Source organism: Glycine max, chromosome 17 (genome assembly GCF_000004515.6).
Source record: "Glycine max cultivar Williams 82 chromosome 17, Glycine_max_v4.0, whole genome shotgun sequence".
NCBI lineage: Eukaryota > Viridiplantae > Streptophyta > Magnoliopsida > Fabales > Fabaceae > Glycine > Glycine max.
In genome coordinates this window covers 1,635,988-1,656,424 of record NC_038253.2, presented here as the reverse complement: position 1 = coordinate 1,656,424, position 20,437 = coordinate 1,635,988, and the positions used below count along the sequence as shown (strand labels likewise).

At 30.7% G+C, this 20,437-nt stretch overlaps 2 protein-coding genes across 3 annotated transcripts; one reads left to right on the top strand and one right to left on the bottom strand.

Annotated features, from left to right (window-relative positions):
- Window positions 1-9,047: 9,047 nt before the first annotated feature.
- LOC100791224 (sodium/hydrogen exchanger 2) lies at window positions 9,048-13,480 on the top strand. Of its 2 annotated transcripts, XM_006600273.4 has the most exons (14): window positions 9,048-9,531; window positions 9,623-9,741; window positions 9,964-10,061; window positions 10,185-10,244; window positions 10,356-10,402; window positions 10,492-10,686; window positions 10,796-10,851; window positions 10,958-11,024; window positions 11,106-11,206; window positions 11,294-11,395; window positions 11,486-11,624; window positions 11,712-11,774; window positions 12,156-12,239; window positions 12,748-13,479. In XM_006600273.4, the coding sequence occupies exons 1-14, from the start codon at window positions 9,358-9,360 to the stop codon at window positions 13,051-13,053; spliced, it is 1,611 nt and encodes a 536-aa protein (XP_006600336.1). In that variant the 5' UTR covers window positions 9,048-9,357; the 3' UTR covers window positions 13,054-13,479. The 2 variants fall into 2 exon arrangements, with proteins under 2 accessions (XP_006600336.1, XP_040867212.1); XM_041011278.1 differs by lacking the exon at window positions 12,156-12,239 and having other exon boundaries at window positions 9,085-9,531; window positions 12,748-13,480.
- Window positions 13,481-14,626: 1,146 nt separating this feature from the next.
- Window positions 14,627-17,903, bottom strand: LOC100801987 (vesicle-associated protein 2-2-like). The gene is made up of 8 exons (NM_001254380.3): window positions 17,693-17,903; window positions 17,542-17,612; window positions 17,374-17,455; window positions 17,151-17,266; window positions 16,501-16,683; window positions 16,006-16,200; window positions 15,398-15,475; window positions 14,627-15,148 (listed from the first exon to the last, which is right to left on the bottom strand). The coding sequence occupies exons 1-8, from the start codon at window positions 17,739-17,741 to the stop codon at window positions 15,035-15,037; spliced, it is 888 nt and encodes a 295-aa protein (NP_001241309.1). The 5' UTR covers window positions 17,742-17,903; the 3' UTR covers window positions 14,627-15,034.
- Between the last annotated feature and the right edge of the window lie 2,534 nt (window positions 17,904-20,437).

Genomic DNA, 20,437 nt, shown 5'->3' with positions numbered 1-20,437 from the left:
TAACAATTTGTAAGTGAATGGTAATATAAAAAAAATAAATTACAATGAGGGTTGTATTTCTAAGTAGTGTCTCTATAAACTAAAAATCTGACAATTGAATGCACCAACATATGTGTGTTGAAAAACAACTATTTCAAATGGATATGTACGTCTTGAAAAACAAATACAATGAGGGTTGTATTTCTAAGTAGTGTTAAATTTGAAAGAGAAACTTCGCATTAACAACTAAAATTTGTTGTCCGAATGTATTTCAAACAAGAACAAATACAGCACATACAAATTGTTTCTATTAATTAAACATTTTATTATAAATATATATACATCTATTTTATTTTAGTTAATCTTTTAACACTTTTTTCATTACATCCCTAATTTATTTATCACTTTTTTCTTTATCTTTTGTTTATTTTTTTCCTACTCACTTCACCCTAAAATAGGACGTAGGTTTAGTATTTTTCGTTAGTTTAATTAATGAATGTCTTGAGAAACAAATACAATGTATGTTGTATTTCTACTTTCTAGGTAGAGTTTAATTTTCAGTCAAAAAAAGAGTAGAGTTTTTTTTTTTTTTTTTAAAGGAGGTAGAGTTTAATTTGAAAGAGTAGTATACAAGTATTTTATTTCAAGGCTTCATCAAGCCAACAAGGCTTGTCGTTAACATGTGATGACTAAAAAAGTTAAAAACTACTTTTTCTTCCAACAAAACGTTGACCCACTTGCAATCTCAATTCTCAATCAACGCCTCCCCGTTGTATGCCGCAATCTTGGTTTATTTTTTTCTTTCTTAATTTTTTTTTAAGAATCTTAAATATGTTTTTTTATAATTGTAAAATAGTTTATTTTTATTTTATTACTTAAACTATTGTTTTTTATTTTATTATCTAATATTTTTTATGTTTGATTTTAGTATGTGTTGTTTGAAAGAATCCATTAATCAATTATGTGTTATTTTAACTTTAATCAAAATATGCACTTAATAATATAAAAGCTTTGTTTACTTTACATTGACTTTTTTTTTTTGTTGAGAATTTGCTTACATCAATTGTTTAGTTGGATTTTTATTTTTCAGGCCTACTAGTGTTTATCGTTAGCCAGGCTCTGTCTTAAGCCTAATAATACTTGTGCGTAAATTGATGGGCTAACTGGACCTATATATATGGCCGAACCTAGACGGGTATTACTTAATGCATTTCATTATTTATTTTGATGCACCTCAAGTGTATTATAAATTGTCCAATTCATAATGTACTTGTGATGCACCAAAACAAAGACGGGCGTTAAATAATTACCAACTTAGACACATCTTTATACACCAAATAAACCCATGGGCCAACTGGAGCTATATATGTTTAATCTGAAGTACTTTTAAAATCTTTTAAACATTTAGACAAAAAAAAAAAACCATTTGAACTAGAAGAAATAATTGTTTAAACATGTTTTCAGTCAACAAAATATTATCATTTTTTTTATCAAAAAAATATTAATTGTTAGATTTTTATTTTTTTAAAAAAACTACAAATGATGTACATCATTAAACTATGTATGGAGTGTATGGTCAAAGCGGTGCATTTTATTTCTTATTACATTTTTTTATCTTAATGTGGTGTGTATTTTTATCCTAATTTCGAGTGCATATGTGCTTTATTCTTTAAATTTTTCTTCACAAAGACAACCCAAAATTGTTAGTTCATGCTTAAGTTACGTCTGTAAGCCATGAAGTTACGTAATTTATAGAAGAATATTTGTTGTTACTTATCTGTTAAAGATGCAATGGAATTATTGTCATAATTAATTAACAATTCAAACAGCTACACAAACATACATGCGCTAAATCGTTAGCTGTAACAAGAGCAATTGAATTCACTTTGGATACCAAGAAACTTTGAGACGGCTTTAAATTAAACATAGTTTTGGAAAGACATCGAGTTATGATTTCTTTAAATAGATATTTCGCACGTTCTAATGCACAAATGTAGAAGAAAAAAGAAGAATAAATTGACATTAAATTCAACTGATCATATTTCCAAACACACACTCATTTGGTAAAAGCTGATTACTAACTTGTTAAAATATTTTAATAATATTTTTTAAGCTTGATATAGCAGTTAATAAGAATTTGAATTTCCATACTAATTTCTAAAAAAGAATTTCCATACTAAGATTGTGAAATGTCCATTCACGATGCTTAATTGAATCACCTATATTAAAAGTAAAAGTTAAAACGAACAAGATGCTGAGTTACTTCGGCAACAAGGGAACTTAATGTCGTTGAAACCGGAATATGGTCAAAAGGTAGTAACTTTTAACATTTTTGTTTTTGATTCAAGAATTTTACCCCACATGTTTCCTTAAACTTACAATCTAAATCTTGAATTTACACAATATATACCTAGTTGGAGACACGTAGCAAGCAATAAAAAAGCAGCTTTTTCCTTTCTCTTTTCTTTAATACAATTTTAAAGCTTTATTTGACTTCTGAATGTGTAATAATAATAAGACTATATATTGCTGGTTCTTTCGAAATATTGAGATGGAAGTTGGAACTAACGCACGAATGACTTTTGTTCATTGCTAAACCAAGAAAAAAGACACTCACTTGAATTTGTACCATTTCATATATAAAAACTTTGGATCTTGTTCATCTAAAACGAGTAATTCATTTTACAAGATAAAATAAGTAATTGCAATTATTTCTAAGGAAATTAACTGTCAATATTACTTACATAGTTACATTTGCGTGACAAATAATAAAGGTATATATAGGAATATCAATTAATAATTTTCATTAACAATTATTATTATTTACTTTACCCTTATAAATTAAACTAAAAAATCCATACTACATGGCGCTACTCATGTAATAAACAGTAACCAGCTACCTTCATAAAAAAAAAAAAAAAAAAACAATAAGCAGCTACTTGGCTTTCATGAATTGAAATTAAACATACTACTCCGTGATGTTTTACTTTCCTCCCATAGTACTTGTCTAACCTTTACTATAGATTTTTTGTTTTCAAAAATTAAAAACAAACATCACAATCCTAGTATAAAATTGTTAAATAAATATATCATTTTTATTTTATAAATCACGGGAATTTTTCATAGAAGCAATATTGTTTAACCAGATAAAACTATTATGAGTAATAAAATTCTTTTGAATATTTAACATAGTTGAATATCTAAATCTTAAACTTAAAACAATTGATTAATTAAGTTAGAAAATCCCATATCAATTGATGACCCATGTTAAATAAGTATATATTGAAAGCAAAAAAACGTATATATTGATGCAAAATAATTTAATCAAACTAGGATAAACTTTGAAAGTTCACCAAAAAAGGGTAAACTTTGAAGCAATCTGATCTAGTAATAAGATTATAACGGATTTCTGCAAAATCATTTAATTACAAACTTTTTTTTTATAAAAATTACAAACTTTTAAAGTGAGGTTTTTAATTTATATTTAGAGGGGAGAAAATAAAATAAAGAGACCCAACATTTTGTTCATGATTAAAAGAGATCAATGTCATAAATTGACCAACAAATGAGGCCTACATACTCCTTTGAATTCATGTAATTATCTTGACTTACCATCCTTGCTAACCAAAGCCAAAGAAGATTCGTTGTATCATAAACCATATGCCCCAACACCATAATTAACTCAATTTCGTTAATGACAAAATAAAACATTTGGTGGAGGAGGATTTCAAACCAACCACAGAAAACCGAGTATATATTTTGGTGGAGGAATGAGGATGTCCTCATGTCCCTGGCATTCACCAATGAGCCTGGTGGGTCCTGCTCACTCAGCTAGTGCATGTTTGGGGGTTTCCAAAAGTTAAAATATGATTAGGAGTTTTTAAAGGATTGTCTTTTTGCTTATTTAAAGAGGAAAAAGTATTACAACGGGAAGATAATTTTTCTTTCTTTCTTTTTTTCTTGAGTTGTAATGTTTTCCTTTTATCATATCTTAGTTTCTCTGTAAACAATAAAAAAAAATATAAAGTTGATATTTTATAATACTTTAGAGTTTAGGTTTTAATATCTGAAACAAATATTTATGTACCTGCTTGCGATGGTGGTGGACGATTCCCCAACAATCGATTAAACGGGACAAGTATATTGTCGTTTCTAAGTTCGACAGCAATAATGGGATTGTTTCCATAATGAAGTTGCCCCTCTGGAAAGCATAATGGACTCTGTTCTGTATAAACAAACCCTCCGATCCATTCAAGAGGTGGAGAGGAGAATAAAATAGAATCGATAAAAAGAAAGCCAATCGAGGACCCACTCATCTATTGAGATTCTTGTGTTTTTTCTTTTCTTTTCTTTCTTTCATCAAAAGTATTTTCAGAGATTGTTTTCTTTAAGTTATTAAAATTATATACTTGACTAAGAATTAAGCCTTTATCAACAACATATTAAATTCAAAAAACAATCAACAACGTATTTAAATGATTCAGCTAATTATCAATTTTATATCAGACTTTATTAGTTGTCAATTAGTATTCATTTAAAAATTTTAATAACCCAAAGCAATAAGCAGACAATCTAAGGTCCTAATATACTCGTAACTAATCATATCCTACAATCTTTTGTTACAGATACGGGAATATTGTGTGTACTAAAATGTCGTGTACTATGTAGTACTTAAAAAAAAAAATCCTTACCATGGATATTCGTGAATAAAATTTGTTATGCACAAATGATAAATATTTTAAATAGATATATATTATTTATGAATACGGATATTTTTTTATTCATTATTCATTCAATAATGGATAGGACATGAATATCATAATATCTTAATCGTGGATACTCACTACTCATGAAATTATAGCCTATAGATCCTCTCCAATCAAATAAATTTGGAGAGTGTCCAGTTTAAAAAACATGAATTGTTGGTTAAATTGAATGATAAGATTTGGTCATGTGTCCAATTCAAGATCTCTTCCACCCTTTTGCTCGTTCTCTCAACCTCCTCAAACTACCTCTTTAAAGCTTTGGTTTCTTTGTTCTTCTCAAGCGTTTGTCATTCGATTCATCGGTGAAACAAATAAAGAAATAATGTGAGTGATAATAATGGGATGAGAAGGAAATTGTGAAAAAAACATGTGCATAAATAACATGTTCACGGTCTACAATAAAAAAGAAATGCGAATCAAAAGAGAAGGAACAAAAATCAAAATCAAAGCTAGAGGGTGACCTCAGTTGCACTTACAGTGACAGATTCAAAGAACACGAGGTTAACTTAAGCTAGTTTCGGATGGTTATTTGTTTATGGCAATAAAAACAAATTTGCAATCCAAAAATCAAGAAAATGAAGAAAAGTAAAAGCATTATAACGTAACTGGAAATTTTTTGTCCAAATCAAAGTCTAAGATATTGTTCCAGCCAAGTTGTAGTCATCGAAAGTGAAGGTCCTAAAGGTGAAGACTTCGCCCGTGTTGATTCAGTAAAAGAAAAGGATAAAAAAAACAAAAGATTAAGAGTTTTGCTTAGTTTAATGAAATGGTGAATTTTAAAAATTAGATGTCAATGGTTCATTTTAATCTAATGAATGACCCATAATAGTTAAATTGAACACTCTATTGCTAGATTCGGTTGGAGAGGATCTATATCCGAAATTATAAGAGTATCATTTTATCAAAGGAAAGAATCATAATTCCTAAATCTATTTTTGATATTGTTTCAGGTTTCATCCTCATGCTCACATTCACCCTTATATATATAATGTATTTTTTAATTTATTTGTTAAATTTATGCTTTGAGATATTATAATTTTGTTTGTAATTTAAATTTATGTGTATTTAGCTTAAGAGATATTTATCTCATTTAATTCTATTGTATTAATGTTTTTTTTTTTTACTTTTGGTTTTTAAATCATTAGTTTTACTTAAGGTTGAAAATCACTTTTTTTTAAAAAAAATTGAAATATCCATCGATATAAAAAAAATTCATAGATATTTTTCAAAGAGATACTCAACAAATAGTGAGTAAATAACAAGCAAGAATTTTTTCTAACGGACAGGTAGCGAATAACGCATACCCGACTGCCCATTGTCATTTCTAGTACTATGGGTATTTAAATTTTAGCGATTTTAAGGATACATAATTTCTTTTGCATCGAGATCTTGTTGATGGCAATGCACGAATTCATGAGATTTTTATTTTTTTATAGTCTAGCTCCCTTTCATACTTTACTTTTTTACACAAATTCTATTTGATTTCTAAAATATACGCAAAACTTTCTTATTTTATAACTCATACAATTAACCATCAAGTATAAAACTTTGCAAAACTACACTTATTATAACTACAAAAATCATAATAGAAGGTTCAACAATCGTTTAAAATTTGATTTCATAATAAGACATAATTTAATGTTATTGACCCCCTTGGTGAATACAATATTACCTAGCTAATAATAAAACAGTCAATCTTAAAATTAATTCTTATGCCTAAAATATGATTATTAATATTATTTTTTTGAATGGAGTATGCTCATATTATTTCAGAGGATAAAACCTCATAACTTCACAAATATGTTTATTAACATTAAAATAACGTTGCATCCACAGTCTTATTCATATAGTTTTATTCTATACCAAATTACTTATATATTACTCATCATCTTTTTTTATCTTTTTCTATGCGATCATTTCTTTTTATATAATTGCTTATAAAAACTATGCATGGCATTATTAACAGGATAAATTTAAAATAGAAAACATCTGGTCACATACAGCAACGAATATAATTTTCCTAATGCTTCACTGCTGATGTGCCACACGTGCTCAATACGTCAAGTGATGTAAAATAAATAAATAATAAAAATTGTCATCACAGTTACTCATCATGTCATGATGTTCTCACGAGTCACGGCCATGTTCACTGTTCAGTACGGTGCTCTTTATTATATATGAAAATAAAATATTTAAAAATAAAAAAAATAATTTATTGATTAAATGAAAATTAGCACTGTTCATATTACTGTTCATTAAATTATTAATTACATGATAGTTAAATAATATAAGTTAATAAATGAAAAAAAACTCAAACATAAAAAATTGATAATTATATTTTATTTTTAATTATAAAAGTAACTAATTTCCGCCAATTTCATACATATGAAAATATAGGGATTTTGATCACGTTTGATTAGAAGTACAGGAAAATACATTTTTTCCTTTAATAAAATAGTTGAAAATTGTGTACACTAGCTAATAAATTCATAAGAGCCAAATCAATTTTTATTTCAGGTGCACAAATAACGATAAGGAGTGATTTCAATTTTCTCTCTTTTCATAGAAATTATATGCACTTAGTTCGGAAATATATTTCCTTTAAAAAAAAAAAGTTCGGAAATATAAAATACCATGCATGCAAATCGATCACTTGTTGTTTGACATGCATCCATGTATTTAAAAGTTATATCATGCAGGAATATATCGTAATAGGTTACCAGGAATGATGCATACGAAATCATTAGTAATTGAGAATTTAGGTCATTTATATGAAATTTTAAGTTGAAACCACCTCGGAGTCCTATAGAAGAGGGAAACCAAAGATGTTAATTAAGGTGGTTATAAATAAAATAAAAATAAGAAAGAAAGAAAGATCACGACATGCACCTTAAAATAAATAAAAGTTTGAATTTGCTAAATAACTAGTGAGCTAGACAAGTATATATATATATATAATGCATTACTCAAATCTAACCGACAGTAAGTATGTCTGGACTTGTGTTCTGAGTGAGGGGCAATTGAATCCTGGGAGGTTATCCTGTTGGTTAAGTACGAAGAAAATATTCACCAGCAATATCTAGCTAGCCATCCTAATAGGTGCAAGTTTCAAATGGCTTCAAGCTATATAGGATGTCAACTTCAATCACATTCAACAAAAAGTCAAGAAGGTGGTAACCCATGGCTAAATTAACTTTCTAGTTGCGTATTAGTTCAACCTGTCTCGTGCAAATTAGTTTTAAAAAGTTAAAGCCTTGCCAATAAGAACTTTTAAGTGTATTAATTAATTAGTTAATTAATCATTTTTTATTGAAAGTTATTATGAGAGTGCATGTGTTGTTAATATTATTTCCATAAAAAATTATTCTTTGATCAATACTTAATGCTTCGTTCGAAATATAGAAGGAAATAGAAAAAGAGAATTAAAAGTGCAAAAGTGCTAAATTGGATGCATTTTCAGTAATTTGGAATAGAAGAAAAGCACGGAGAAAGAAAAAACCACCCAAGTCCCACACAAACATTTTTCATTCCATAGTAGCTTAAGAAAGTGTAGTCAATAGGCTTTTATATAAATAGAGAGTTAAATTTAATAATAAAAGTCATGATTTTATAAAAACTCCATGACTTTATAAATGATTACTAATATTAAATCTTAATCGTTTATATTTATTCTAAAATTTTATTTTAATTTTTTTACTTGACATAGAAAATATTTTTTCTTGTAAAATATGTTCTATATATATATATATATATGAAAGTTTAACAATCATCACCTTGTTGTTTGAGTTTACAGTTTGAGTTAGATCAGATATTTAAATTATATGATATTAAATTTTATTGTACTAGTTGTTGTTGGATTTATTAAATTACATGTTATTAGACCGTTATCAAATGACTCACAAATTTTTAGTTTTACAAATTTTATATTTTAAATGTTTAATCTTTAATGCAAGTCTAAAAAAATATATTAAAAATCTTACATTGAATAATAATATTATTTAAATAAAAATAATTCTCAACTTATAAATCAATTTTGTAGAATTTTATAAAATTGAGTAAATCTTTAAGACTCAAATGGTAAGAAAACATACATGAACAAAAATACATTTTTTTCACTAGTGATAATATTATATAGTAACTAATGGATCCCATCCCACGTAATCACGTTTGTAGTAACAGATTGTAATACTAGATTTGAAGGATGGAAAGAAAGGGTAACGAAAAAAGTAAAATCCGACAGAATGATGAGGTGGGGCAGGGGTGAAGTGCGAACAAATGTCCCCCTCTTCTACTGGCTTTGGCATGCCAAAAAGCAAGTGCTCCCTACGTTGCAAACCTTCATCATCAACCCTTTCATTTCATCACACACCTATGCCTATCAACACGATTCCGTAAGTATATATATATACATAAATGGTTACCCTTCCCACCTTTCTCTTTCCACTCACACACACAGTACTACTCTCTTCTCCATCGTAAGTCCTAACGAAGCAAAGCAACCATATCTCAGTTCTCAGTTCTCACATGCAACAGTAGTTGGAAATTGGAATGTGAGAAATAGATAGGTGGGGGGAGCACGTGCAAACAATCATTCTTCTGTTTCTTCACTTCTATGGCTGTGGAAGCATTGTATTTGTATGATAAACTAACCACAGTCATGACCTCTGATCATGCTTCCGTCGTCTCAATGAACCTTTTTGTTGCTCTTCTCTGCGCTTGCATCATCATCGGTCATTTGTTGGAGGAGAACCGATGGATCAATGAATCCATCACTGCCCTTCTCATTGTGACTCACTCACTTTCTTTATCTCTATTACTTGCCTTTTCAATATCAAGAACGTGAATTTGAAAGTAGCTAGCATTTTTTTCTTTGCTAGGGTCTCTGTACTGGGGTCTTTATATTGTTTACTACTGGAGGAAAAAGCTCTCATATACTTGTCTTCAGTGAAGATCTTTTCTTCATTTATCTTCTTCCACCCATCATCTTCAATGCCGGGTTAGTTCACTACTCTTGCTTCTTTTTTATTATTTTTCTTATTTAGCTTTCATTTACATGCTAAACTGCATAATATAAGTTGCATTATGATTTGTTGGAAACAATGATTCCAACAGTTTAGGAAAATGAACTCATACTTCAATCAAAATGGATTTAATTGAATGGCTATGCTTGCTTCTCTTAGACTGACTTTAATTTCAATTTATTCTTTAACCGTTCCAGGTTTCAGGTGAAGAAGAAACAATTTTTCCGCAATTTTATGACTATAATGCTCTTTGGTGCAGTTGGTACTTTGATATCATTCTGCATAATATCACTAGGTAATTGAAGTCATCAATTAATGCTTCTTTTATAAATTACATTACAAAGTAGTAACAATTTGTATTTGGTATTCAGTGCCTTTGTGTCCCAATTTGATTATAAATCTTATTTATTTTGAATAGGTGCCATACACTTTTTTCAGAAATTGGACATTGGTTCCCTGAAGATTGGAGATTTTCTAGGTGTGCTTAAATTACCTCCTTCTTTTACAGTAATTTGTTGGACTTAAATGCAAACTTGGAACAATTCCTTCTTCCTTCCTATCTCTACTTACCTGAGTCAATTGAATGCAGCAATTGGAGCAATATTTTCAGCAACAGATTCTGTTTGCACGTTGCAGGTATAGATCTCAAAACAAACACATCAAATTTTTGTTTTAATTTTCCCTTTATTGTACTGAAAATAATGATGTGTATGTGGATGCTTCAGGTTCTTAATCAGGATGAGACTCCCTTACTATATAGCCTGGTCTTTGGGGAGGGGGTAGTAAATGATGCTACCTCCGTAGTTCTCTTCAAAGCAATTCAGAATTTTGACCTTTCTCACATTGACTTAACCACTGCCTTGCAATTATTAGGGAATTTTTTGTATTTATTCATTGCAAGCACTGTGTTGGGAATCTTTGTAAGTTTTCATGCCACTTTCTAATTCTGTCCCTTCTTCTTTTCTGATGTTCTTGCAATTTGCTTAGGATTATTGATATATATTTTTTTGGTATAATTATGTTTTTCAGGCTGGATTGCTCAGTGCATTCATTATTAAGAAGCTCTATTTTGGCAAGTTGATAAGGTTAATTCTAAATTCCATTACTTTTGAATATGCTTAACCACAACAATGAAATATCCCAGTACACTGTTGGCCATTATTCCCTAATTCCTTTACTGACAAATCCCAGGCATTCTACAGACCGTGAGGTTGCTCTCATGGTACTCATGGCATACCTTTCATATATGCTATCTGAAGTAAGAAAATTCTCTGAAACTCGACCCACCACCTTTGTAGTGTAAAAAATTCCAATGCTAACCAATTTATTTCTTTGGCAGCTATTTTCTTTAAGTGCCATTCTGACTGTTTTCTTCTGCGGCATTGTTATGTCTCACTACACGTGGCATAATGTGACAGAGAGTTCAAGAGTGACAACCAAGTACGTGAAATTCTTCAACACATTCATGAGACATGTACAAGATTGCTACTAATGATACTACTTAACTGATTAATTTCCCTGCTGCAGGCATGTTTTTGCCACTTTGTCATTCATTGCTGAAATCTTTATCTTCCTCTATGTGGGGATGGATGCATTAGATATAGAAAAGTGGCGAATTGTAAGTCAAAGGTATAAAGATTTCAAGATGAAATTAAACCGCCTTGAAACTACTTTCTTAGCTGTGAAATTAACATTTTGACGATTTGATGTCTTTATTAGCCCAAGAAAATCAATTGGGGTCAGTTCGTTGCTGTTGGCACTTATCTTAGTGGGAAGAGCTGCATTTGTTTTCCCTTTGTCCTTCTTATCCAACTTGCTTAAGAAGTCTCAATCTGAGAAAATTGAGTTAAAACAACAAGTATGTGCTTTCCTCCCGTTTCCTTGTCAGGGTCTTGAGCTCTTGATAACTGAGGTGTTACATTCCTGCGATGATCTTGTTTCACAGGTAACAATTTGGTGGGCTGGTCTCATGCGTGGTGCTGTCTCTATCGCACTTGCTTACAATCAGGTGAAAGAATCAAACTTCATTGCTTTTAATTCTTCATCTCTTGCCACTTTCAAGTTTTAAATACTGTTTTCTAGAACATTTTCACACTATTCAACAATCAATTTCTCATGAAAAATCTATCAAATTTTGAAATTTGCTTCCAAAACAAGTGTTTTAAAAACAAAAAAACAGCTGAGAGATGTTTTCTCATCATTTTCTTTTGTTTTCATCTTGTTCAACAGCTCCCTCAGCCACACTCTTCTTTCTGTCTTGCACCACCCTCTACTAGCTGGCTAGGCAACTTTGTTTAGTTGTATTTTGAAAACTAAAAGCAGCTTTTAAAATAAAAATCAAACGCGTCCTTAGTCTTTTAGTATTAATAAACTACTTTTTCACACGCAGTTTACCAGGCTGGGCCATACTAAACTGCGGGAGAATGCCATCATGATCACTAGTACCATCACTGTTGTACTCTTCAGCACATTGGTTAGACACTAATCTTCTCTTGATAAGCACGGTTTGTAGTGATTATGCCATGCCCCAGATGTTCAATTATCATACCACTGGTTGCTTGAGGACGAGAAATAATTACATGGTCTGGAACTACTGCCTATTTATATTTCATCTGATCTCCATGTGACACATAGTTGAGTTTTTCAATTTACAAAAAGAAATTAACAAATTCAGCTACGTGACACATAGAAATTGATCAAAACCATGAGGTGGTGGAGCTCCATGCAATAATTTCTCCTCGAGGACAGTGTTGGTATGATCTTGAACCCAAATAAACAATTAGTGATATGATGTTTTCCCAGTGTGATAAAAGTCCCCACTAACTAGACATGGAAAAACAATGTTCGTTGGTGGATTTGGAGAAGTGTCATTTTCTTATTATGTAAAGGAAATGGTTGTTTGATACGTGTAATTCCCCCATGATAACATGGGAAAGTAAAAAAAGCCACCAATAATGGTTTTCGAAATGAATAATGTACAGGCGTTTGGGTTGATGACAAAGCCACTTGTGAGACTATTGCTTCCTTGGTCTAAACACGTAATGAGCTTGCCGTCCCCACCATCGACACCAAAATCATTCACTGTGCCACTTCTTGGCAGTCAAAATGGGCCTCCACCAAGCACCTTGAGGATGCTCCTAAGCTGCATTCCTACTCGTGGAGTTCACCACTATTGGCGCAAGTTTGATGATTCTGTAATGCGACCCGTCTTTGGTGGACGAGGTTTTGTACCCTACGTTCCCGGGTCACCCCTTGAACAAAGTGTTCATCAGTGGCATTGCACTTAATTAGAAGATATATATATATACACACACACACAGATACTGATTGATTATGTGATGGATGGTGTTGTTGTGGTGTAAAATTGGCTTGGCTTTGGTTGTGTGCACTTTTGTCAATAGTTACAACATTTCAACTTCATTACATGATACTAAAAGAGAAGACAAGGTGTTAGGGGAAGAATTTATGTCAACGCAGGGCATTTTTTTTGTCCCCCTCATTTTGTTGACATAGACAGAGGGGGTTGCTTGCTTTGCTTTTTAGTGTTACGTTGTAACTTGATGCTCTGTTAAGGTGATTCGAATTAATTTTGTGTGTATACATGTTATGGATGGGAAATTCTTGACAGTTAATATAGTTTTTGTGTTGCTTGGTTGTATTTATTGTTACAATTTTTTGAAGGATAATTTTGTGGGCTTTGAACTTGGAACACTTGTTTTGCGATCATATACTAAATCATAGTACGATCTTATTTGCTTCTAAGGCACAAGCAATATTATACGAATGATTAAGCTTTCGATGTTTTCCTTGGCATGATTCTTCTCATAACAGTACGCACAGAATGCTGATAGATCTAGCTAGCTATCAGTGCATAGTCACTCAAGTGCCAGTTTTGTATGGTTTTAGCCGCAACAATGGTATACATATATTCTTCTAGAAAGAGATATACCATTATAATTTTTGAGAAAGAAAAAAGTATCCGAATAGTTTGCACAACTTCATGACTCAATCTCACCATAGCAAGAAATTACCAAGGTTTCAAAATAAAGCGCTACTGAACTCATGATGTCATAATTTTAGTAGGTAATTGCAGTGGTACCCGCAAATTTCAGACGGTATCAGCACCCTTCATTGTTTGGAGCAATAACTGTTTGGGCCAATAACGCAGCAATGTGCATGCATATAAAAAAAATACAACATTAAAGTCTATTTTACTTTATATATATTACCCTTATAATGTATGCATGAATAGAGTAAAAAAAAATTTACATTGTAATTCAATCCATTATAATAAATTTATGAACTTTTATAATTATTATCTAAACATTATCACTAATTATTATTTCTAATTTATTGACAAGATAATCTTTTTAACTCTGATAACTAAAAGTGATAAAATAGGTCGAACTAGGACTCACTACATAAAATGTAAGATTTTGGCTTAAAATTTGGAAAATTCAAATAAAATGTCGGTCTTTTTAGTCCAATCCAACATGACCCTGAGTTAAGCCAATAAAAACCCAAAAAAAAAAGACTTTTTGAGGAATTGAATTTCATCGAGCTTTTTTATTTTTATCCGTTCACTATAACATGCAATATGAAAAAAAATCCTAATTTAAGATGATAAATTTATGAAATAAACTAAAATATGAAAAGTAGTAATTATTTTTTGGATATATATATATATATATATATATATATATATATATATATATATATATATATATATATATATATATAATCATTGAATTTCAAGTTATATCCAAATAGTTGATATCTTTCTTATGTAATTATATATATTAACTAATTTAACAACTAATTTTACCAAACTCTTAATTCAATCAATTAATTTATCAGCTCTTAAATTCTAACTTTCAGCTAATTTATGTGCTAGTTTTGCAACGTCTTACGTGTGATTTCCTTTAATAGAAACAGAAACTAGAAATTCAGAAAGGTATTTGGAAGAATATTCTTCCACTGATGTGTCTCTCTCAGGCGGATTCTAAAGGAAACATTTCTAAAAAAGTTAATGAACAGGCCAATGATTTTGAAAGGCTTATCAGAATCAGAATGCTGCTTGTGATACTTCTATTGAAAGGCTTAGTTCACTTCACATGCAATTCCATAGCTTCCCACATCACATATTAACATCTGTCCAGTAAAACCATCACAATAAACAAATGAACCATCCTCTATCTAGTCATTACGGAGAAACCCATGATTTTAGAACGTCTGCCATCAGCTATCCTATACACGCAGTTATCTCCCTTATGGATGAATATAATATCCAACTGCCACACTGATAAGAGCAACCATGCAAACAAACAGAAATGGAAAACCAGCCTGATTTCCTTTCGTATTGATTTGCCTCTTCAACACCTCCTACAAAACATGAAAAAATTGATATCACTAAATAAATAGCTCAATACTTAATTGCATTGATTTAAAGAGACGGGAGATGAAACCCACTGTTGGAATGCAATGCCAATAAGAATCACAATACAATACTATTAATCAGAAAATTTTAAATGATTATCTGTATAAGAACATCCCACAACTGAAAACGCATTTTCATGCGGATCTTTTTTCCATTAGACTTATAACATGGAACATAAAAAAACAAAAACATACCAACTCTTTCTTAAGCAAATCTTTTTCTTGAGTGTTCCTGCGCCTCTCCTCATTCAGCTTCGTGATGGTTACCTCAGCCTGCATAGATTATAATCATATGTTGATTGCTTCCATCTTTGAAGTTTAAAACAAAAAAGTAAAAAAGATGCAACTTCTTAAGGAACTAACTTCAGGTACCATAAGCTGAGACAACATCTTTATGAACTAAACTGACATGGCATAAGCATATTACAACCTTTAGTGCCAACTTATGGAACTAGAATACAGGAAAAAGATGGTAACTTCAATGATACTGAAGACGGTTTGACATTTTTTCTCTTTTTTTTGGCTCTATGAGAACTAAAACAAAATGGTATTATCATATTATTGCCGTGGCCTTATTTTTTATAAAATAGTAACATGGTCAGTTAATCAAATATATTAGACACCTTGAAAACAAACATTATAACTCCATCAATTCCCATTTAAGATAGTAGAGTAATCAAGTTCAGATATTTTGGCAGCAAAATAGTGAGTGAAATATAACAAAGTATAAGTGGAACATGGAGTAGAAAACTCGACATAAAAGTGACTGCAACAAAGTCTAATCTAAATTCATGAGCTCTAACCTCTCTTAGCTTTGAATCCATTACACTAAGTTTTGACTTCAATTCCTCAGATTCATTGGCTAAATTCGACTGCACATCATCTTTTGCTGGCTTCATGTCACCAACATTCTCAGCTTGTCTTGGGACAATATCCTCATCTGCTCTATCCTCCTTCATATCCTGGGCTGGTTCCAAACCTTTAACCTCCTCGGAAACCTGATACGTGGGAATAATAAATGGTATAGATTTATTATATATCAAGCAATGGAACAGAACTTCAAATGCTACCACCATGTTGAACTAAAATTAAAATGTTTCAGATTTACATTAGGGTGGTGGTTATTGGATAGCTGACACACACAATCAAAATTAACATTGTCATGCATAGTATACTACAACTGCAAGTCTACAATATATATCCACAAAAAATAGATACTGTATCTTCATATCAAAGCAAATTGAGAGAAAGAGAGAGATTGAAGTTTGAAAGGGGAATGATGAAGGAGAGGAGCTCACTTTACGAGGGGGAGGTATGTTTTCAACTCCACTGGGCAACCTATCTTTTTGCACATTAATTTCGTTGGATGGATCATGCTTCATATCACCATTTACTGGAAGCAACACCGGAGAAGATGGTGGACTGATGAGGACTACCCGTAGTTTCTTCTCCTCAATAAACTTTCCACTGTCTTTTGCAAACTGTTGAAAGAGAAAAGGTCTAAAATCATTCAACCTACCCAAAAAATAAATATTTTAAAGGAAAAAAAACAGAAACAAGAGAGTTGGACTATTGAATTATATCTTTCTCCTTCCCATATATCCCTGGCATCTCAAAACAGGGAGAAAATAGATAAATAATGAACTCTGATTTATAGACACTCAGAACGACATCTACACCTTTTGAGTATCTGTATTATAAACATACAAAATACAAATTCATCTCATTTTCACCTCATTTTGTTCTTATCTCTTCTTTTTTTTAATTTTAATACATAATATATTAATATTTATCAAATTTTCTTTCTATTTTCTCTTTTTATTTCCTATCTGTCATTCCATTTGAGACCTTTCATCTCTCACTCTCTCTTCCTTATTTCTCTTGTGGTGTCTACATCGAAAGGGATTGTGTACCAAACAATTTGCATAAACAATCAATATAACCTTACCATATCAGAGGTGATGTCATCTTCTGTGGTTCCAACCGGGACAACTGTGCTCTGAATAAGAAATTTGTCTTTACACAGCATATCAGGCGGTGCCATGCGCTGAGCTTGCATAGTAACTGCATCCAACACACACATATAAAAGGACACTAAAAATGTAGAAAGTGCATGCATATATATATGTGTGCGTTAAAATGTTTAATTGAATGCAGTAACGGAAAAATACCAGTAAAATCACATTTATCATTGGGCTTGATGATGCCTATGTTGGGCCTGACGCAATATTTTTTGGGTGAAGTTGTTTTTACCTGCGAGTTGTGTTGTGACATTGGCATTAGATTCATCTGGTTTTGGTTGTTAGATAGAAAAGAAAGGGGAGAATGCAAGAAGGCACCTTAAAGGCAAGAAAGTGATCAGTGTTGTTGGCAAGTTGAACCAAACATGAACTTTGTTTCTTCAATTCAACTGAGAGAGAGAGCACATTGTGATGATGTGATCATGGCAAATCATTGGGAAGAAGAAGAAAGGAGAGAAGAGTGACTTACAGACGAACCGGAGCTCGGCGGGTTCGATATGAAGAAGGTGAGTAGCCATGGGAAAATGAGAAAGTGAAATGCAAAATGCAAAGCCCTAATTGGAGAAGAATGAATGAAATGTAGAGAAAGAGAATGAGAAGGGAAGAAACAAGTGTCGTTGAGTTGTTACTTTGGAATGGGATGGTTGGCGTCGTCGGTTACGCAAGTGGGCCACACACTCACACTCTGCTCCTTTCCCCTTTCTTAATTCTTATATCCATCCTCACACGTCATTTTTTCTTTCATACCATGCTTATCATCCCTCTAAATGTTAACCATCTAACAAATTTATCATCGTTATACTCCTCCTGATTTGATATCAAGAACACTTTCAGGGCACTTAATTAAAAGGAACTTTACTTGTTGTATATATTAAAACTCTTCTTTAACCCAATAGCCTAATACAGAATTACTACAAATAAATAAAAAGTTCTTACATTATAAAAGTGCCATACACTGACTAATAAAAAGCTGTAAAAGCATTAGTCTTATTTTCACTAATATAATCTTTTAATATAAATATAATAATGCTTGTTTATGCTAACATGCATGTGATTTATCATTTTGTTGATATCAAATTCCTATATATATCAGCTTCAATATATATGCAACCACTGACCGCTGTATTCACATTTCACAAAGCCACTGACTTCAAGTGGATCACATGGAGATTTCTTTCCCTCGAAGTTTTTAGTTGTCTTGCTTTCCGTTTAATTAATTTCGTGTTTTTTTTTCATTTATGAGGCAAAAAATCCTATATCAATGCAATTGCTTATTGATATAATACGTGTGTAATCATATAATTAATTTTTAAAATATTTAAGACAACATTAACTGTCAATTAATTTAAAAGGTCACATTACAGATATCAATCGATACTACGTATTTTCCCACAAAGGCATGAGATCACCGTCGTCGGCCACTAAACATTTGAACTTTAGTTGTTACGTTATGAGAAATTAGTTTCTTATTAAATAACTATTATATATAAACTTACTGTATATATAATTAAATTTTATTTAGTATCCATCTTCCATGTAAAAAAAATTCCGGTATTTCTCAATAAAATTACATGTCAAATAAATTATACTCTAGTGATATAATATATCAACTAAATTCATATAATTAAAATATTAAGTATTAAAAAATACTTACCTGGACAACAACTTTTTCCATAAAAAAAAAAGGCAAGATAAATTTAAAATGATATAAAATTTTAAAATAGCGCATAAAATAAGTTATATAGAGAGATACAAATGACTTGAGAAATTAACAACAATATATAAGTTTGGTTTTAAAGAAGAGTTACTTTGGAGATATGACCCCAGGAAGTAAGATGGTGTTCATTCAAAACTTAAATTTGCATGGAGCGAAGGGGAACACGACGAGTCCTACAATGTCAGCCAGAATCACGTTGCTCGAGTGCAGCGCAAGGCGATCGATCATTCCCCACCATTATTATTTACTTTTTCGTGTAAAATCTAAAATATTCATCACATACTCAAGGTAGGCGGAATGAAATTGAGAGTGGCAGAGAAAAAGGAGAAAGGGTTGTTGATATGGAGATTTTGTTTGTTGATTTGAGGAGTGCGTAGGATCTTCCTGAGTTCTTTTCCTGGAATTAAGGAGGAAACAAATTTTGGTAATTCTGTTTGATGCATGTTTAACTTTACCAAACATTTTTAAACAATTTTTGAACCGTCTTAGCATAATAAAATAATAATAAATTTAATGTTACTCTGTTAGTTGATGATAAAATGACTAAAACTTGGTATGGAAATAAGTTAAAAATTTTGACGAGTAAAAGAAAAATTTTGAAAAACCTAAAATATAAAAAAATTATGAACTAAAAACATATTTTATTTTTTGTGTTTACTTTATACACAAAATTTGTTTTTTATTGAAAGAAAAAGAGTTATACGTTGATGATATAAAAAATTTTACACAATCATTTAATTAGTACGTCCATAATTAATTTGAAAAATATATTTTTTTTTATAAAATAAAATAATCATGTTCATAACATGATAAATATAAAAAAATAAAGAAAAAATTTAGAGAAAATAATAATTATAATTATTCATCCCAAAAGGAATAACATATTCATGGATACAAGAGTAACAGAATAGTTTCAACCACAAAGTTATTCATAACAAAACAAAAATATTTTTGCTCAATTTTTTTTTCTTAAGAATCAAACACCAAGAATTTGGCATTTAAAAAGTAATTACCCTTTTTTGTCACTCCTCCTTTTCTTTCGTTAATGGTGGGTACTGATGTAACCGCGTAGTAGAAAATCAGAAACGGAGAAAATAAAAAAGGCAGGGGTAAATTAAATCATGAATAAAGCAGGGAACACAAGCTAGATGCCTCGTTGTTTTTCGTTTATTCGATTTGTAATTTTGTGTACAACATGACAGCTAATCGATTGAATAACAAAAATCTCACAAAGATTATTAATTGATTTCTTTTGATTTTTAGTTATGATTTTAACGACTTTTTTTTTTATTCCACATAATCTTTTACAAAGTAAGTGAATGAGAAATTGAGAATCACAGTATCTCTCTCGCCATATTTGATTTCCATATTTCATGTTTCAATTATATTTCATTTCAATTCTCGCGAAAGATAACATCTTACAAATTGTAGACAAATCATACTTGTTCCAACAAATGTTGTTTAGTGAACAAGCATAAGTTTCTTATCATTTCTTTA

Excerpts from the sequence above, each read along its gene's own strand:
- LOC100791224 (XM_006600273.4), top strand. The coding sequence starts at position 9,358 with ATGGCTGTGGAAGCATTGTATTTGTATGATAAACTAACCACAGTCATG. Across the intron at positions 9,532-9,622 it reads CCATCACTGCCCTTCTCATT|GGTCTCTGTACTGGGGTCTT; the intron begins GTGACTCACTCA and ends TTTCTTTGCTAG. Across the intron at positions 12,240-12,747 it reads TTGTACTCTTCAGCACATTG|GCGTTTGGGTTGATGACAAA; the intron begins GTTAGACACTAA and ends AATAATGTACAG.
- LOC100801987 (NM_001254380.3), bottom strand. The coding sequence starts at position 17,741 with ATGGCTACTCACCTTCTTCATATCGAACCCGCCGAGCTCCGGTTCGTC. Across the intron at positions 16,201-16,500 it reads ACATACCTCCCCCTCGTAAA|GTTTCCGAGGAGGTTAAAGG; the intron begins GTGAGCTCCTCT and ends CCCACGTATCAG. Across the intron at positions 15,149-15,397 it reads ATTTGCTTAAGAAAGAGTTG|GAGGTGTTGAAGAGGCAAAT; the intron begins GTATGTTTTTGT and ends CATGTTTTGTAG.